Here is a 17,426-nt window from a genome sequence, read left to right on the forward strand (position 1 = left end):
CACGCAAGCAGAGCAAGACACTGAGGGATCTGCCTGGTGACAATCCAACCAGCAGCTCAAACTGGGAAGAGCAGGAAGGTACATGAAGGCCGCTTCATCACTAGGAAGCTGTCCTGGTCTCAGCTGGGATAGAGTTAATATTCTTCTTATAGCTGGTGCAATGCTGCGGTTTGGATTTGGTGTGAGAACCATGTTGGTAGCACACTGATGGTTTTAGTTGTTGCTACATAAGGTTTAAACTAAGTCAAGGACTTTTCAGTTTCTCAGGCCCTGCCAGCGAGAGGGCTGGAGCGGCACAGAAAACTGGGAGGGGACACAGCCAGGACAGCTGACCTGAACTGGCCACAGGGATATTCCGTACCGCAGAAAGTCATGCTCAGTATATGAACTGGGGGGAGCTGGCTGTGGCCTGTCAGTTGCTGCTCGGGTACTGGCTGGGCATCCGTCAGTGGGAGATGAGCAACTGTATTGTGCATCACTTGTTCTTTCTCCCCTCCCTTTGGGTTTTGTTCTTCTCCCCTTCTCCCTCCTTTTCATGATAATTGTTATTATTAATACTATTGGTTTGGTGGGATTTCTCCTATTTTAACTATTAAATTGTTCTTATCTCAACCTTCAAGTTTTACATTCTTTTCCAATTCTTCTCATCTTGGAGGGGGCAGGGAGTGAGTGAACGGCTGCGTGGTACTTAGTTTCTGGCTGGGGGTTAAACCATGACAGACGTCTGCTGTCAAATGAATGGTGTCTGCTACCAACTTGTGTGGCATCAGCCGTGGCCCAGGCAGGTTTGCCTGGCGCTGCAGCTGCCTCTTCCCAACGGCAGAGCCAGGCAGTATGCTGGGAAGCGTGGAGGGGGGTGCAGGCAGCAGGAGCTCACCGTACATCTGCCCCAAAACCCCTCCACACCCATCGGAGTTATGCTCCATGCCCTGGTGTGACAGTGGTGCCCAGTGGTGATACCTGCTGGCAAAGTGCTCGATCCGGGAGTGGGTATCGGCATGTGGTAACATCGGGGAGGAGGCTGGTCTGGAAGAGATGCACAGTGGTCAGCAAGGCTTGGCTGTCCTCACTCAGAGTTAGGAGCTAGAAAAGGCTGCCCTGGTCTCACCTGGGCTGAGAAGAGCCAGGGACAGGCTGGAAAGGGAGGCTGAAATATCTGCTTCTCCAAGAACTAGGTGCCATATCACCCCCAAAGCAAGTGCCCCATTCAGCCCTCCCACAGGAGCCCTGTCTCACAGCTGAGATGCCGCTTCCATCTGTGGAGCCCACGTATCAGGCAGGGTTGAAAGACACAGCCAACTCACGTCTCTGAGAAGTCAGCCTCCAGTATGGACTGGACGGGCAGGTAACCTCTCTGTGGGTGCTTGCTGAAGTACTGCTTGGACCGAAACTTGTTCTTCAGTGTTGTGGCAAAGTCTCTCATGTTCTCGCTGGATGTGGTCTGCAGAGACACAAACATTACCAAGGTGTTGCTTAATGAAAAGGGGGGATCACAGGGCAGCATCCGCAGGAAAGAGGTCTCTTCAGTCTGGGCACAAGCTCCACAGAGGAGGCAGACACAAGTGAGGAAGCAAGGAGGGCACGGCAGCTCTGTCAGCCTGGCACGGGGCCTGGCACAAGCCAAGCTGGGCACTGGTGCATGCCATGCATCCCGCTCTCCCTGAGCCCCAAACCAGCAGGGACACAGGCAACTCCCAGCATGCGGACGGGAACAAAACCATACAAGGGATCTACTTCTGGGGCTGCACCAGCCTAAACACTGCCAGGCTGCTGGTTTCAACAGGGACCTGCTCTGAGTCAAGGCCCTCCCAGCCCAGCCCAGCCCCATACCGGGGTGTAGTACTCCATAATGGGGTAGTGCAGCTTGTTGCCCTTGCTGGCTCGCCCGGTGAGGAAGCAAGTCTGGCAGATATCCACATTGAACTGCTTCAGACTCCGATACCTGGAGAGGTCGAGAGGCCATAGGGAGGCAGAGTCAGCAAAACCACATCATTTTGGAGCCCAAGAATTGCTCAGCAGGGGACAGAGGTGGTCTGTGTTGCTCTTGCACCCCAGTGAACCCACAGTGTTGATAGCTGAAGCCCCCAGAAAAGCATCCTGCTCCTTCCCCTTTGCTGGCACCGGGTCCGACCTGCCCAAAACACTGCTGCTGCAGAGCTCTAGGTTCCCCCAACAGCACAGAGCAAATTCAGCTCTCTCCTGCAGGTCATCATGCACTTTGCCTGGGGGCCAAGGTCTCATATCACAATGCCTACCTGAAGCCCTTGATGGGGCACTGCCGGCAAACAGAGCACTTGGTCTGGTGCTTCACCTGCTCAGCCATGGTCACCCGGTGCAGCACAGCCAGCCACACCATGGACTGCGGCTCCAGGTTGGCCCACTCAAGGAACTGGGACACCTCGATGGTGGGCTTCCCGTTGCTCTGGGGAGGGGAGAGGAAGCAGCTGCTCAGGGCTGGGATCCAGCTGTGATGGGGTGCAAGCTCCTCACCACCTCTGGGAGCCTCTCCCCAGCACGGCTGCTGCAGAGGGGATAGCACGGGCCACAGCACCCTACTCACAAAGCGGAAGCAGCTGCGGATGCTGGGCTCCACATTGCTGCCCCCAAACGCTGCCACCTCTCCCAGCTGGCGTGGGACCTGGATGGCCTCGTGGAGCAGGACGCCAAGGTGCCGCTGGTCACAGAATCCCCCAGCATTTGCCACTTGGCTGAAGAGATCTGCCAGCAGGACAGACACACAGCCCCATTAGAGACACAGCTGATGCCCCAGCACACCAGGCAGGACGAAGGCACGTGTGGATCAGACTGGGGGCCCCACCACCTGTCTCCAGCAGGGAGCTCAAAAAAGAGGGAAAAACTGAGCTATGGTTAAGTAACCTTTACCAGTATCCTTCCAGCTCCCAATAACCAGGAGTTTAGAGTCTTCTTGAGGCAGAGGTTACATATTATCACTTCTTTAGCAGCCACAGCTGGTCTGTCCGCTATCAATCTGCCCATACCCTTTTTTTAACCCTTGGGGTGCTTCCTGTGCTATCCCCTCCACAGTATCCCACAGCAAAGACTACCATGGTTAAAACACAGTGAGGAATGGGGCTTCCTTTAATTTGCCTGAAACCTACTTCCCAGGCTTGCACCCCCAAGTTTTTTCTTTCTGGGAAGCACTGGATAACTGTTGCCTCTTTGCCTTCTCTGCGCTGTTCCTTACAGTGAGTGCCATGCAAGCAAGATCACCGCAGCACCAGTCAGTCTACCAAAAAGCCCCCTAATTTAGGCAGCGTAGGCCTGGGGAGGGAATGGGGGGGAGGAAGGGAGGGGTGGCAACGTAAGCAGATTAGTCACTGCAAGAAAGCTGTTTCTCTGCTCTTCCTGGGAAGAGAAGGGCTAAGCAAGGAAAGAAAAGCACTCCTGCTTTCCCCAGGTTACTCTACACCAGGCCCTGGGGGAGGGAGACGGGGGACTCACACTGAAACTTCTCCTTGACTTCTGTCCCACACAGACATGCAATACCCGTCTTGAAGGAGAGAGCCCTCATCTTCCCACTGCGGCCACTGCAAGGCAAGATATTGCACAGGTTTGCAAATGTTTTGGAGGCTTTTTTATGCAGGGGATCAGCAAGGCAAGCCCATGCCAGGCAGCCCCCTCGCTAGTGGCCAGGACCTTTTTGCAGCACTGCCAGCTGGAAGAACACCACAGAGGTTTCCTTCCAAGCACAGCAGCCCTACAGCTCAGGAGGACACCTAGGGACCGGTACCTGTCGAAGACATTCAGCAGCCAGTTGAGACTCATGTCCACACAGAGTGGCACGTTCACCAGGATGCCCCGCTGCTCCTCCAGCCTCTCGTAGAGGGTGGTCAGGCAGTGGATGACCTCCACCACGTCCATTGCGCGGTCACTGGGCTGCAGGTCGTGCTCATTGAAGATTTCCAAGGCTGTGGCCAGGGTCACCATGTCCACTGCACAGAAAGCACAGGCGGAGCGATCAGAGGCAAAGAGGAACATGGGAGAGGTAAGAACTAAGAAGAGGGAGATGCAGCCCTGCCTTGCCTTGGAGCTGTCTCAGCCCCACTGCAGCAGGGAAGATGCTGGCAGGGTGGGCAGAGCTCCCAGAATTGCTCTCCCACCTGCAAACCCCTCCAAAAACACCCACATCACCTATAAAGTCAATTTGAGCCACTTCTGTGTGGTGGTCTGTGTGACCTTCCTTCCCTGTTGCTGCGGCCAGCCATGGCCAGGAAAATGCTGCCCGTGAAAGGCTCTGTGTGGAGCCACCGGTGCCCAGAGCCAGCCTCCGCACATGCCATGTCCCTGCGGGGCTGGCACAGGGAGGTGAGGGGGCACAGAGCCACACAGACCCCACGAGCAGTTACCCTGAGGTGGAGCAGTCCTGTCTGCAGCTCTGACCTGCAGCAGGTGCCAAGGCACAAACCTGAAATGGGGTGAGGACGGGGTGGGCTGCCCTGGTTACCCTGCATTCAGATTGCTATGGCTGCAGGTTGTACGTGCTACCATGTTTAGCAGCCAGCAATCTTTCTTTTCCTTAAAGTCTTTCCACTTCTGAGATCATTTATGTTCTCAGTGCTCAGGGGATCATGTGCCATTTCCACACTGTAACTTCACCCTGTGGAAAAGTCCTCCCTTCTCCTGTCAAAGCTGCTGACAGGCGCACTGGGGATCCCCAGTTCACACACTGGTACCACATCACTCCTGCTCGCCCTCATGCCCACACTGCCCATGACTGTGTATGGCTCTGACACGTTCCACACTGCTTCTTTCCTACGTGGCCACTCACTTCTGCAAACCTCTCATCGTGGGGAAGCTGTCTTGGCAGCCTCTTGCCCTTCTCAAGTATGTCTTGAATAAGAAGCACTTATTCATGTTCTTCCACATCATTTCTGGGCTGGAAAGAAGGTGTCAGCACAGCGTATGAGATGCAGGAGACAAGCAACCAAGAATGCACAGGCAGCACAGGGGAGGGCTCTGCTTTGCTCTCTGCCCTCTTCCTCACTATGCTGCTGCATAGACGTCTTTGCAGGGTGGCAGAAGCTAACTGCTGCTTTACCCCAGTTGCACCATGTCCCTGGGTATGGGACAGCCTGGTCACCACAGTGTCATGAAACTACCCCGCAGCCAGGGTTCAACTCCCCCAAACACCAAACCTCCTCTCAGCCTCTCGTTGCCTCTTCCAGGTTTTCACAAGACATCAGGGAGCACAGGTCCACCTGGGACCCCACTGCTGCCTGGTGTATCTCCTCCCAGTTGGGAACAATTAATTCAGGAGGGAGTTTTCCCTCATCCTGCCGCTGTTTAATTTTGACAGAGCCTTAGGCAAGAGGCCTTGCCAAAAACCCTCCAGCAGCCAAGGATGCCCTGTCTATTAGCTTCCCACCTGCCTGCTCACTGATTCCCTCAGAAACTCTTCAGCAGTTTCCGAGGAGCAGCCACCTCTCTGAGCGCCACACATCATGTTGAACTCCTATTGCATTATGTTCACCTGGATATTAGTCCTCGTTTTAACCGGAGTTCTACCTACAGTGCAAAAGTCGGGTTATTGGTTCCCTTCCTCCTCTAAGCAGTGGAGCGCACTCTGCCCCTGCCAGCGAGGCTGGTTTTGGCTCTGGTACATCCACGGCTTCTCAGGGCTCTGTTGGGCCTCCTGGGCGAGACCCTGACCGGTTGCACAGCTCCGTAACTCTGAACTGGACCTCTTTCTTCTCAAATCCCTTTGCCTAACACCTGCTCTTGAGGCGTTCCCAGCCTAAGCCTGCAAAAAAAGGTGCTGACACAGACAGCTCGCTGATGGATTTGCTCGGCTTTCCAGCCACAGGCTCATCTTCCTAGTCCTTCTCGCCTCAGCCGCCTGGCCCCTGGTGGGATCCTGCCTTTGATGTGCTGATAAAAGCTTGTGTTAGTTTAATGCCATTACTGAGGGAGACCCAGCAGGAGGGAAATACTTCCCACACTCACATCGCAGGGCTTTTTGCACCCGTCGTAGTTTCATAGCCGTCCGATAAGCTGAGAACTTGATGTTGTTCAAATCCGCTGCAATAACATAGGAAAAGAAGAATTAAACCACAGCTTGACAACCTTATCTCCCGAGCAGGCAGCAGCAGCTGCAGTTCCCAGACACCAGCCCCACCAGCAGAAGCAGAGTGCGTACTGGAGGAGGAGGGGCAGAACCTGGCAGGGGGTCGCACCCCATTGCTTTGGGGGACCCTGTGCCACAGAGAGGAGCAGGTGCGCTGGGGGATCTCATACAGGACCCCACTGCAAAAAGGCAGATGCTACTGGGATAGTTTCGTGGCAGCCTCCTTACCCAGTGTCTGGTACAACTCCGTCATCTTTGGGTGGTCCCAGCATGTCGTCTGGGCCTGGTGGCTGGAAGGAAAGTAGAAGGAGATCAAAAGTCAAGCTTGGAATTAAGCAGCTGCCATGAGAGAGTAAAGAATGAACCCATCTGGCCCTGGAAGCCAGTCCCCCAGTGCTGCAGATGCTGGGGCTGCTGTATGCTAGTGAGCACGCTCCCAGCCACAGCAGCATGGGGGATGCCCACAGGAGGATGCCCCCATGTGCTGCCAACCTCCCCTCCTTCAAGCCAGAGTCCACCCTCATCTGGGGCGTCTTATCAGGCAGGAAAAGCCTGGCTCTGCCAAGTAGGGGATGACATGCTTCACTGGAGGTCAGTGCTCAGACCAGTCTGCCCAGTGTTCCCTGCTCCTAATTGGTCCCCAGTTTGTTCCCACCGGTCCAGAGAAGACCACAGGCTGCAGCTGGGAGCACACTCACTTGATGTAATATGGCACTTTGTTGGGGGAAATGGCTCGCTCCCAGGGGACCTGGACAGAGGCTGCAAGGAGAGACACACAGATGTCAGTTCAACACCCAACACTCCTTTAGGCTGCTGCTGTTTCTGATGAGAGCCCAGCGGAACTGTGCTCGCATACGGGTGCCTCTGACAAGGCTGTGCCTTCCAAATCACCCACTGGGGCTGCCGGAGTGGGCAAGCAAGTATCACCTATAAGTGGCACAACTTCTGGTCTTGTCAGAGGCGTCTTGCCTCTCTTGAGGCAGGGTATCTAAATCTGGCTGAGCTCAGAACTCGAGAAGAGACACTTCCTGACATTTTTGATGATGCTCAAGGCAATGCTGTGGTCACCAGTGAGCAGGGCTGGGATTCGGGCACACACACAACACTGCGTGTTATGACCAGGCTTGGGCACCCACAGTATCTACTGTTCCCGTTACTCATGCTCTGTGTCAGCTGCAGTATCTCAGGAAGATGAGGATGCATCCCATACCAGTTGCCTGCCACCCTATGTTTGTTATCTAGAGGATGAAAGCCCTTTTTATGACCCACAGCTATTTTCCCTTGTCACAGGCAGCTTATCAATTCCAGCAACTGGAAAAGTCGCTCTTCCTTTCAGAGGACATGGTCTGCAGAGAAACACAGGCCAACAAACCCCACTGACATCTGAGGACCCTGCAGAGCTCAGCTTTTCTGAGGATGTACCCCAGACTCTGGAGCACAACCTGCTGCCTATCCTTCGCAGGTCTGAGAGCCAGCAGCCGGCAGCAGCTCATCTCTGTAGGAACGGCACTGCTCTGTCCGGCCACATGAATGAAAATCTCCTTAAGGTACACATTTTTGGCCTCTGAGTGACTAACATGGGATGTGGAGGACTACCTTTTCCTGCCATCTATCTTCCTTCTGTTGTCTTGCCCACCCTGTCTCTGAGGCTGGCACGGTCCCAGTATCACCTGGGAGCTGCTGCTGCAAGTGTCACAGCTCTGTGCTCTGAAGGGAAACCACACTGATGTCCCACCCTTGGTCCCACAGGGTGAGGTAGCACACTAACTTTGGGAGATGCCCACTGCTCTGGTTCCTGTGAACCAGGCACTGGCCTGGGCCCTTTTCTAGCTGCGTGTGTGGCTCTGGGCTCAGCAACAGGACTCTGCGCCCCCTTCCCCGGTGCCACAGCCCCTGCTATGCCATGCTGCAGAGGCAGCCGCATGGCAGGAAGCCAGGAGGACCCACTCACGTACAGGAGAGGAAGTGCTGGGAGCCTGGTCCAAAGTCCCGGTGGGCATCTTGGAGCTGCTTCAGGCGTTCATTTATGGAGGCCTGGGGAACGGGACAGAAGAATTCCGTGGCAGCCCATCAGGCATTTCAGAATGAAGCCCCATGCAGGAAGGCTTGTGGATGGACACAGATATGCCCCAGCATGCAGGTCCTCTTCCTTCCTCCCCTGCCTTAATATTTGCATTTCCCAGTCCACTTAGTCCTCTACACCTCCTCCCACAGGCTGAGGCAGCACAGGCCACATCACCAGCTCATCTGTATCCATATCTTCACAGACATCAACAAAGCCACAGCTGGTACTGGCCTCCTCACCAGATCCCAATTTTCCTCAGACAGCATCTTTTGTTCCTCCCATAGCTTTTTCCTGCTCAAGACCTCTACAGATTTACCAGCCACTTTCCTCACACTGAACTAATGCTCTTCTCCAGGAACACCAGCTGTACCATTCCTGCTATGCCAAGCCTTACTGTATCATCCTTGAAACTCAGCAGTAACAGCCTTTCCCCAGCATCCCCCAGCCTGTGGTTTATTTGCAGTGCTTGGTCCTGACTCCTTCCCACCTGCAGCTGCTTCCAGCGCGTGTTGATCTGCTCCAGGGTACGGGAGTTCTCCATGGATAGGTGAACATCTGAGATGGCAAGCTGGTGTGCAAGATCATTGACCACTTTCACCCCATCCTTCATGGGGGAGAGCTCCTCTTTGAATAGCTGGAGTCCCGTGCCCAGGGGAACAGGCACAGTGTAGGGGAAGAAGGAAAAGAAGCAGGTGAGTGGTCAGGACCTGGATCTGATTCCTCCTCTACAAGCTAGGGTGGGCCAGGGGCTGGCAAGATGCTGCTGACTAACCCTCCCACAGGATACCTTAGTGGGGGGAAAAAAAACCCCGAAACAAAAAAACTCAAACCAGCCAAGCTGGAGATTACTCAAATCTCCTGAGAAGCGAGATGTTGACAATGGCTCATCTATGCTGAGCTGCAAGGGACTCAGCACAGCCAATTCATTGCTCAGGACACTGTGGGCCAAATCCACACTTACAAAGCTAGGGGACTGTCTGAGGAAGGACCTAGCCCCTGAGACCCCAAGTAATGAGGCTGCATTGGACAGAGTAGTCAGAAGGAGCAGCACTGCCCTCCTGGGAGACAACATCTCATCATCTCTGGGGCCAAGGCTGGAGCATTCTCAGAACCAGAAGTACCTTGGTCGACTGGATGTGCTCTGGCAAGGAGTCAATGAAGAGGTCCCCAATGGGTTCCCAGGTTTCACGCACACTTTCAGCCTCATCCAGTGTTGTGCTGAGCTCCTCCATAGCCCCTTTAATCTCTAGCAGCTGCTCCAGGGTCCGTTCGATGTGACGGTGCTGGTCCACGCACCGAGCTGTGAGCTTCTCCCACAGCTCGCTGGCCACATTCGCCTGCTTCCAGACAAAGCGGCTGATGTTTTGGATCCGGTGCCGGGGAGAGACATCTGTGAAGGCAAAGCAGAAGGGGAATGCAGAGCAAAAATAAGAGCCCAGCCCAGAGGAGAGTGTGCAAGAACTGGAGGGAGGGTAGGGGAAGAAGAGACATTGAAAAAGATCTAGGAAAAACTGGAAAGAGGGAGGGAAACCAAGTGAGAATAGTATCTATCTCTGCACCAGCTCCTCTAGGTATCCAGCCTGCTCACAGACCTTTCTGCTCTCTGTCTGTCCTCACAGGCAGAAGCCCTGCTACCCTTTAAAATCCCACCCCAGAGCACATCTGATGCTGTCTCATAAGATGCCCCATCATGGGCTGTGCCAGCAGCCTCTGCCTTCACCAGGACAGAAGCACAGCTCTATACCAGCCCAACCTTTGGCCAAAGGGCTGAAAACAGCCTGGTGCATGATGGCATGAGGCAGAGCATTGATGTGACCCTCTGTGCCACACCAGCCACCTCTACTCCATCTGCTCCAGTCCAGCCCAGGAGAAGCTGTGCTGTGCTATGGGAGAACGAGGAAGGGGGAGCTCCACAGACCTTTGCTTTCTGAAGTTGGTTCTTCTAATTCCTCAAATGGATGCTGGGAAAGGAAAGCCTGTGCTGACTCCAGGACAGAGTAAATGTACGGTCCCCGAGACTTCACTTCTTCCATGAAAGCCTGGAGAGCAGAGCGCAGAGATGAGATGGCAGGCTGAGCTGGAAAACCATACCCCTGCTGCTCCCTCCCCCAGGGCTGCATGATTTATTTGCTCCAGGGCCCAAACCTCACTGGAGATATGGAGAAAAAATAACAGAAATATTTTTGCAGTTCAGGGAAAGAATGACCACCTGCAAGAAGGTGGTTCCTGCAGAGGTTTGGACTGCAGTTTTGCTGGAGGGGGGAGATGGAGCAGTGAGCCCAGAAGGGTGTGTTGAGCCAGGGCTGCACAGGAGGAACTGCTTTATCGATGATGCTTTCACAGGCGCTGCTTGGAGACACTCCTCACTCATGCAGCAAGAGCATGGTCCTGCAAGCAGTCCTTCCAGCAGCTGTTCAGCAGCAAGTCCAGCTGCTGGAGGAGCAAGGAGGGAACAGCAAGATGCCCCAGAGTAGCACATCTGCCAGGGCAGACTTTGGAGGCAGACTGGTTTAGGACATCCTCTCCTCCCCTCCAGCTGCAGCCCCCCACTGGTGCTGTTTGCTGGATCGGCTATTTGTGCATCAGGAAAGTGGCTAGCTCCAGCGACAGTGAGGAGTAGCAACAGTGAGCAACAGTTTAGTTTTGTTTCAAGGTAAAAACAGCTAAAGCCCAACAGCTACTGGCAGCAAGAACAAAATGCTCTGATCAGGGAAGCAGGAAAGCCTGATCTGCCTGGGTTTACCCCAGTTTCAGATATGATGATGGTGTGCTACTGCAGGAATCACTCTTGTCCTGATTACCGGGTCACCCTTAGACGAACCAACCTCCTGAGGCCTCAGGGTCCCAAAAGCAGAGGCCAGCGAGAGGCAGTTCCCTCTCTTGCAGAAGTAGGACATAAGAAAGAAACTAGGAGAGAAGCGATGGGGCCCACCAGCAGCTGCAGCACCTGCAGATGACTTGGGGCTGTAATGCAGATTTATTGTCTAACACCAGATGGGCTCTGTCTGTCTCATGCCGTGGGTATTTGCTACGGGGCTGGGGCTCTGCCTTCCCACAGGAGGCAGAGATGGAGATGGGCAAGGACCGGTGCACTCACAGGCTGTGGTCCTAGGCAGGGCTGCCCACTTGCAGCTCATCCTAGCAGTGAGTGGCAGCAGGGGAGGCATGAGGGAACGTACCGCGTGCATCTCCTTTTCCTGCTGCACCAGGAGGATGTCACCCCGTAGGGGCAGCTGTGCTGACAGCTCCTCATCCTTCTGCCCGAGCCAGTCTATGATCTCCTGGAGAGGCACCTGCAGCTTCCCACTGTGGTCGGAAAAGGCCTCCAGTCGAGCCCTGGCAGGAGAGCGAGGACAGCAGCAGGGTGGTCAGACAGGCAGGAGAGGAGCAGGTTCCGTTGGGAGGGGAGGCGTAGCACCGTGGTGGGGGTGGTAACCCCTGGGCACCCCCAGGACCCCACCAGTGCCTGGCAGCATGACTCAGCACAGGCTGTGCGTGACCCTCAGATGGCACAGACACTGCACCATCAGGTTGGGTGCAGCACAGAGGCACCGGGGAGGGGACATCACCCCAGAGCAGAGGACAGTCACTCCGCATTCACCGGTGTGTCAGGGCTGTGCTCTGGCCAGCACAGGGGGCTTGGCTCCACATTTACATGACTGGGCACCCTCCAGGAGCCTTGCATTAAGGCAAGAGACGATTAACATGCCCCAGTTAAGTTCTCCATCATGCTGGCTGTGGAGCTGCAACCTCTGATGGTTTGGAAGTCATGTTCCGCCCACACCACGGAGGGGGCTCCTGATAAAGGGACAAGCACAGAGGAGGTGGCAGCAAGGCTGCGGGGCAAAAAGAGACAAACCACAGAGACAGCAGTGGCAGAGGATGGAGAAAGCAGCAGAAAGCAATAAGGAGTGAAGGGAGGGAGAAGAGGATGAGATGGGTGGAAACAGAGGCGGTGATTTTCAGCATGAGGAGAAAGACTCAGAGGTCTGTGTACAAGAGGGGAAACCAAGCCAAGGTCACCATGAATTCGTGTGGCTCATGAAATGAGCAAGTGGAAAAACCTCCTGACAAGCACATGCAGCAGGCAAGGCTGGAAGGCCAGGCCAGCCCTGGAGCTTTCTCCAGACAGGGATTCTTACCGAAGGCTGTGGGATTTCTTTTTGATTTCATTCCAGCAAAGATTCATCTCCAGAGGGGCCTGAGGCCCGGCAGCACCACTCAGAGCCCGGGGGGTTACACACGAAGGTCCTGCACCATCCTGCAAGGCTTCAACCTGGGCAGAAACAGAGCCACACTGCATCCAGAGATCACTGCCCGGTGCTTGCGATCCTCAGATGGCACAGACGCTGCACCATCAGGTTGGGTGAAGCACTTTCTGGGGGACACCTACGTGCCTCTGTCCTGACCCTGCCTGGCTTTTCAACCTGCAAGGGGAATGCCCTGCTGCTGGAGGGGTCTGTTAGCAGCTCCAGGGAAGCTCGGGGCCACGCCTGGAGGAAGGATGCAGTGCCGACTCCAGTAGCGCTAAGAGCAAAGGTCGAAGGGAGGGCTTACTGCACGTCTCCTGTTCTGCAGGATCCCTGTTATCCAGTTATGAATTTACCCCCCAGTTATCCAGCAATGAACTTATCTCACTGCTAAGTGTTAAATCAGAGCTGGCCTGTGTGTTACAGCCCCTGCAGGGCTAACAGTGATTTCTTTCCACACCATACAGGGCTGCTGTGATTCAGGAAGAGACAAGCACCATGGGTCCTTTACACCATCCCCAGTACTGAGACCTGCCACCTGCTCCCCTACAGAAGCACAAGGATATTCCCTGACTGCACAGCAAATCTGAGATGCTGCTTCTCATCCACAGATGCTGCTTCTCCTCCACACCTCTCCAGAATGAGCAGTGGTGGGAAGGATGTTCTTGAGCGGCCGGGGAGCAGATGGCAGCAAATCCTAACCCAGCCGCATGAAGGAAGCACAATTTGCACCACACCGTTCAGCCTGGAAAATGAGATGCTGGTCCCTGGACAACAAATCCTCATTGGATGGGGGAAGGAATCCTCTCCTAAGCCTTTAGCACTGCATCATGATGGCAGTGAAGACATCGTTGCACTTTCTGGTGACAGCAACACACACCAGCAGGACTAGGAGCATCTCACATAGGACTCTGAGTGAGACAGAATTTCCTCTCCAAAAAAACATAGCTTGTTGTGCAAAACACAGCGACACACTGCATTTCCACAAGTGAGACGCTGATGTGCTTTGTTGGGGAAATGTCAGCCTTTCAATCTAATGCTACTTTGATGTTAGAGCTAATTTGTGATAATTATCCCCAGATGATTAATCAACCATAATGAACCACATTAGTACTTTCTAAACAGCACATGCAACAGGTACTCCTTTGCGAGAGAAGGGCAGCTGCTTCTGGGGGAAAGCAGCAGCTCTTCCAAGGGGAACATGCAGATATTTGTCACTTATCCTGTCCAAGAGCTCACAGAGTTGTCCAAGGGACAGAGCCAGCCAAGCCAAGGAGAACATCAGGTGGGAAGAAGCCACCAGACAAGCAATTTGGCCAGACAGCTAAAGCAATATCCCCTTCATGCCAGTTCTCAGAGAGAAATCAAATTATCAACAAGACAGGTGTTAAGTTTGCTTCATCTAAAAACATCTAACACCAGGCTGTTCTCTGCCTCCCCAGCCTGCCACTCCAGGAGCATCAAGAAAAGAGAGAAAACCATCACCCACAGAGTTCACAGGAATCTTGGGGCCATGAATAATAAACCACTCAAGGTAAAACTTCTGCTTACACATAGAAAAATCAATACTCTGCATGTGCACATCCTCATGACACAGAAGTAGGTTAGCCCCACAGTACTGCCAGGGAGCACTCAGCCTCCCCTCTATCCCAGGGGATACCAAAGGAGGGGATCAGCTCCACCTGGGTGCAAGTGTAACTGCAGCACAACTCAGCAGACAACACAGTCCTCCCAGCCTTGTTTAAGAAAAGACTAAAAGCCCACAAGCCTGTGCCTCACAGGCCATGCCCAGTAAATAGCCAGTGACAGTGGCCAAGCAGGGGCCAGGTGTTGAACATCTGCTTCCCCTAGAACAAAAGCCTGCAAATGAGCAGAGGGAAAAAGCAGTGCCTTCCCTCTGAGCATCCCCTAGGCATCCCTCCGCCAGAGCCCCAGCAGTGGGAGCCTGGCCCTGCATTCCCCCTCCACCCTTGAACAGCTTTATTTTCAGGTGCAGAACACTCACGCAGGCTCTGACGAGCGCATCTACCTGTGCTTAGCCACAGATCCTCCGCAGGGCCGCTCAGCTTTGCCGGAGGAGCAGGCATCGCCTCCCACCCCTCCGGGTGCCACCAGGCACCACTCGCAGGGAAGCAGGCAAGTGCTGTGTGCTTAGCAGAGCAGGGCCACCCTGAGAACTGACCCCCCAGGAATGTGGAGGGGGGCGGCAATGCCTCGCACCCAGCCTCAATCCCAGCTTTGTCCAGTGGCATTCCAGCAGCCTCCAACCTGCCTTAACCCTGGTAGTGCCACCGTGACTGCCCGCAAAGCAGGCAGAGATCTGTCCCCTGCCAGGCACCCTGGTGTGGGAAAGACCCTTGTGGGAAGTTGGCTGGGTGCAGAGGGATTGCAGCAGGCACCGGCGAAGAGCCGTCTCTGCAAAGGTGATGGTGAGCTGAGCTGGGGTGACCAGCAGAGACCTTGGCCTCAGATGCAGGGCAGGATGCACATGCAGCACAGACAGGAGTGTCTCCTAGGGAAGAGATTTACCCAGGGAATGGTCCCAGCAAGCTTTGGCTACTGAGAAGGTAAATGGGTCCTTGAGACCTAACCCCCAAGAAGCCAAAGATGCTCTCCTTACCCCCCACATGACCCAGCTCAGTGCTGGGGCCAGCACAGATGTTCCTGCCTGCCTGGACTGGGTGTAAAAGTTTGTTTTTGCCAGAAGGCTCTGGGCTGGCTCCTTGTGCCCCCCACAGTTCTGCCACCCAGCATTGTTTCCATGCTCTCCTCCACCTACAGGGAGGGAATGAAAAGCTCCCTGTATCTCTCCCTCTCTTGCCCTCCTTCCCTGCCTGTATATCAGACTGCTGCTGTCTCTTCCCCTGGGACCAGCACGGCCAGCCGCTTCTCCTCGCCACCTCCCAGGCCAACAGATGCAGGACCAGCTCTCAGACTGGGGGAGGCTTCAGCAAGGTCAGGGCGCAGCTAAGGATGGGCTTTCTGCAGCCTGCTGGGAGCTTTCAGGACAGGCAAGGACAAGAGAGGAAGGCTCTTTCCTAGGTGGTAGCACCTACACCTGTGAGGAGGGCATGGCAGAACCTCTGAACGAAGTGAGCTGTCACTAACACTGCAGCAGCCAGCAGGTACATGGCACCCAACACACTGATGCACACACAGCAGAAAGCCAGGCTCAGGTGGGGACCAGGGGAAAACTGTGGTGGGTATGACCCAACCTGAGGATGTTTGCACCCTCCCTGTGTGTCATCTTGCAGCTTAGTGGTGGTGGGTCCAACAGGTCATCCTTTCTCAGCCCCTCCCCCCTAGCAAACCCCACAACACTCTGCTCCTGTCATAGAGGCTTGGACTGCTCAGGCAGCTCATTTGCCGGTTCATCCTGTTCTATCCCTCTCCCTCCTTACTTCATCTGCTGGGCTGTTCATTAGCTACCCATGCACTGGCCCGGTAGTGGCTACCTAACAGCCACCCCAGGGCCAATAAGCTCCGACTCAGCTATCAAGAGCCTGCCCCAGCTGTAAGCCTCATCCTTGCATGCTGGCAAGGCTCCAGAGACAGCTCTGCCTTCTTCCTGCAGACTCTGGTTCTCTGGGGCAGGATGGCAAGGCACAGCATGGAGGAGCCCCAGGCTGAGCTTTTGCTCTTCATGTTTGAAGCATGATGAAAAGGGGAAGGCAGAGCCAGAGACCCCATTCATCCTGGGAACAACACTGCCAGTGCCCGAGGAAAACTTTGGCACCGTCCATCAGGCTCTTGTCAGGTGAGAGATGCCCTGGGGCCAACAGCTACAGGCAGCAAAGGGTGAGCCCCGCTCTAGCAGAGCAAGGCAGTGCTTCCCCAGCCTTGCTGTCCTGGGTGACCCAGGGCAAGGTGCTAAACCAGCTTGTGACAGCTCAGTGCAGAGCACAGGCAGCTTTGCAGACAGTTGCCAGCACAGCTGTCTGATCTGCTATGCTCTCCCTGCCATTTACCCCGGGACCCCAGAGACCTTTACCTCTGCCTGGCTTTGGTGAGCAGCCTGACCTGCCAACTCAGAGACCCTCGGGGAAGGAGGAGAGACACCAACAGTAAGAACCCACTCTCCGTTCCTCAAGATAACTAGACTAGAAAGAAGTCAGATTCCTCCTTTGCCTTACAGCATTCACCAGTGGCTTATCCCAAGCTCTTCTCTGCAACCAGGAAGGTTAGAAACATACATTTTCAACAAAAGCTGATGTTCTTCCAAGTTCCCAGGAAAAAAAGTAAACCCAACCAAATACACAAGAGCTGTTAATGGTGGCCTCTTGCTCTTTATTTTGAAGGAAGCTTGAAATCCAGCTCTGCAGGTTGTCTCTATTCCTCTACTTTGGGAAACACTTTGCAGCCAAAACGCTCGAGGAAAGCTAACGCTCTCATTAAATGCGAGCCAATGGGGGGTTGGAGCTAACAGCTTTCCCTGCCATCAGGAACAGAGGTCCGTCCTGGTTTGCTCCACAGATATTTGCAACCGCTGCAAAAAGCTGCCATGTGAAAGGCTCCCAAACCCAGCTCTTACCTGAGACAGCGGGTGGGCAGTGCTGCTGTGCTGCGCCTGGTCTGTGACGTGCCACTCAGGACACCGTGGGAGGACATAAGGCCATTCCTGCATCACCAGGGGCTGCATCAGAACCGATGTTCATGGGGATGGAGACAGCTCTAGGCATGAGCACCTGAAAAACAGTGTGAGAGTCTCTGGGTCAGCTTGCACCTCCTCATGGAGCTGAGCCCCTTCCCAGCTGCCTAGCGTGCTGTCTTCACCAAGGTTGAATACTAAAAGGATAAATTTTTTTTAATATATTTGTACTAACGTTGCAATTTTTTTTCATCTAAATGTACCTTTTTTTTTTTTATTTAGTTATACAGTTTGCGGTAATGATAAACTGTATTAGTGAGTCCTGCAAATTATGTTGTATTTTCAAAAGGTGTTGGGTTTCTTGAACCACAGGGGATGCCCAGGTTTTAAAGGAAGAGTGGAAGAGAGGATCTCACCATCACGACCACTTATTTTTAG

At 54.3% G+C, this 17,426-nt stretch overlaps 1 protein-coding gene across 4 annotated transcripts in view; it reads right to left on the reverse strand.

The window, feature by feature from the left end:
- The window catches only part of DRP2 (dystrophin related protein 2), a 34,790-nt gene that overhangs the window by 5,716 nt on the left and 11,648 nt on the right, over window positions 1-17,426 (reverse strand). For 2 of the 4 annotated variants that reach the window (XM_055727081.1, XM_027806484.2), the window contains exons 2-18: window positions 16,932-17,085; window positions 12,293-12,426; window positions 11,330-11,486; window positions 10,069-10,189; window positions 9,272-9,540; window positions 8,638-8,784; window positions 8,041-8,119; window positions 6,784-6,844; window positions 6,314-6,375; window positions 5,965-6,039; window positions 3,752-3,953; window positions 3,463-3,548; window positions 2,561-2,718; window positions 2,256-2,422; window positions 1,831-1,942; window positions 1,305-1,441; window positions 961-1,026 (exon numbers count right to left, since the gene is read on the reverse strand). In XM_055727081.1, coding sequence (XP_055583056.1) covers window positions 961-1,026; window positions 1,305-1,441; window positions 1,831-1,942; window positions 2,256-2,422; window positions 2,561-2,718; window positions 3,463-3,548; window positions 3,752-3,953; window positions 5,965-6,039; window positions 6,314-6,375; window positions 6,784-6,844; window positions 8,041-8,119; window positions 8,638-8,784; window positions 9,272-9,540; window positions 10,069-10,189; window positions 11,330-11,486; window positions 12,293-12,426; window positions 16,932-17,039 — 2,141 coding nt within the window. In that variant the 5' untranslated portion in view covers window positions 17,040-17,085. Of the gene's footprint in view, window positions 1-960; window positions 1,027-1,304; window positions 1,442-1,830; window positions 1,943-2,255; window positions 2,423-2,560; window positions 2,719-3,462; window positions 3,549-3,751; window positions 3,954-5,964; window positions 6,040-6,313; window positions 6,376-6,783; window positions 6,845-8,040; window positions 8,120-8,637; window positions 8,785-9,271; window positions 9,541-10,068; window positions 10,190-11,329; window positions 11,487-12,292; window positions 12,427-14,405; window positions 14,558-16,931; window positions 17,086-17,426 lie in introns of those variants that run through there. The other 2 variants (XM_027806486.2, XM_027806485.2) reach the window with 2 other exon arrangements.

The sequence above is a fragment of the Falco cherrug genome, chromosome 15 (assembly GCF_023634085.1).
Source record: "Falco cherrug isolate bFalChe1 chromosome 15, bFalChe1.pri, whole genome shotgun sequence".
NCBI lineage: Eukaryota > Metazoa > Chordata > Aves > Falconiformes > Falconidae > Falco > Falco cherrug.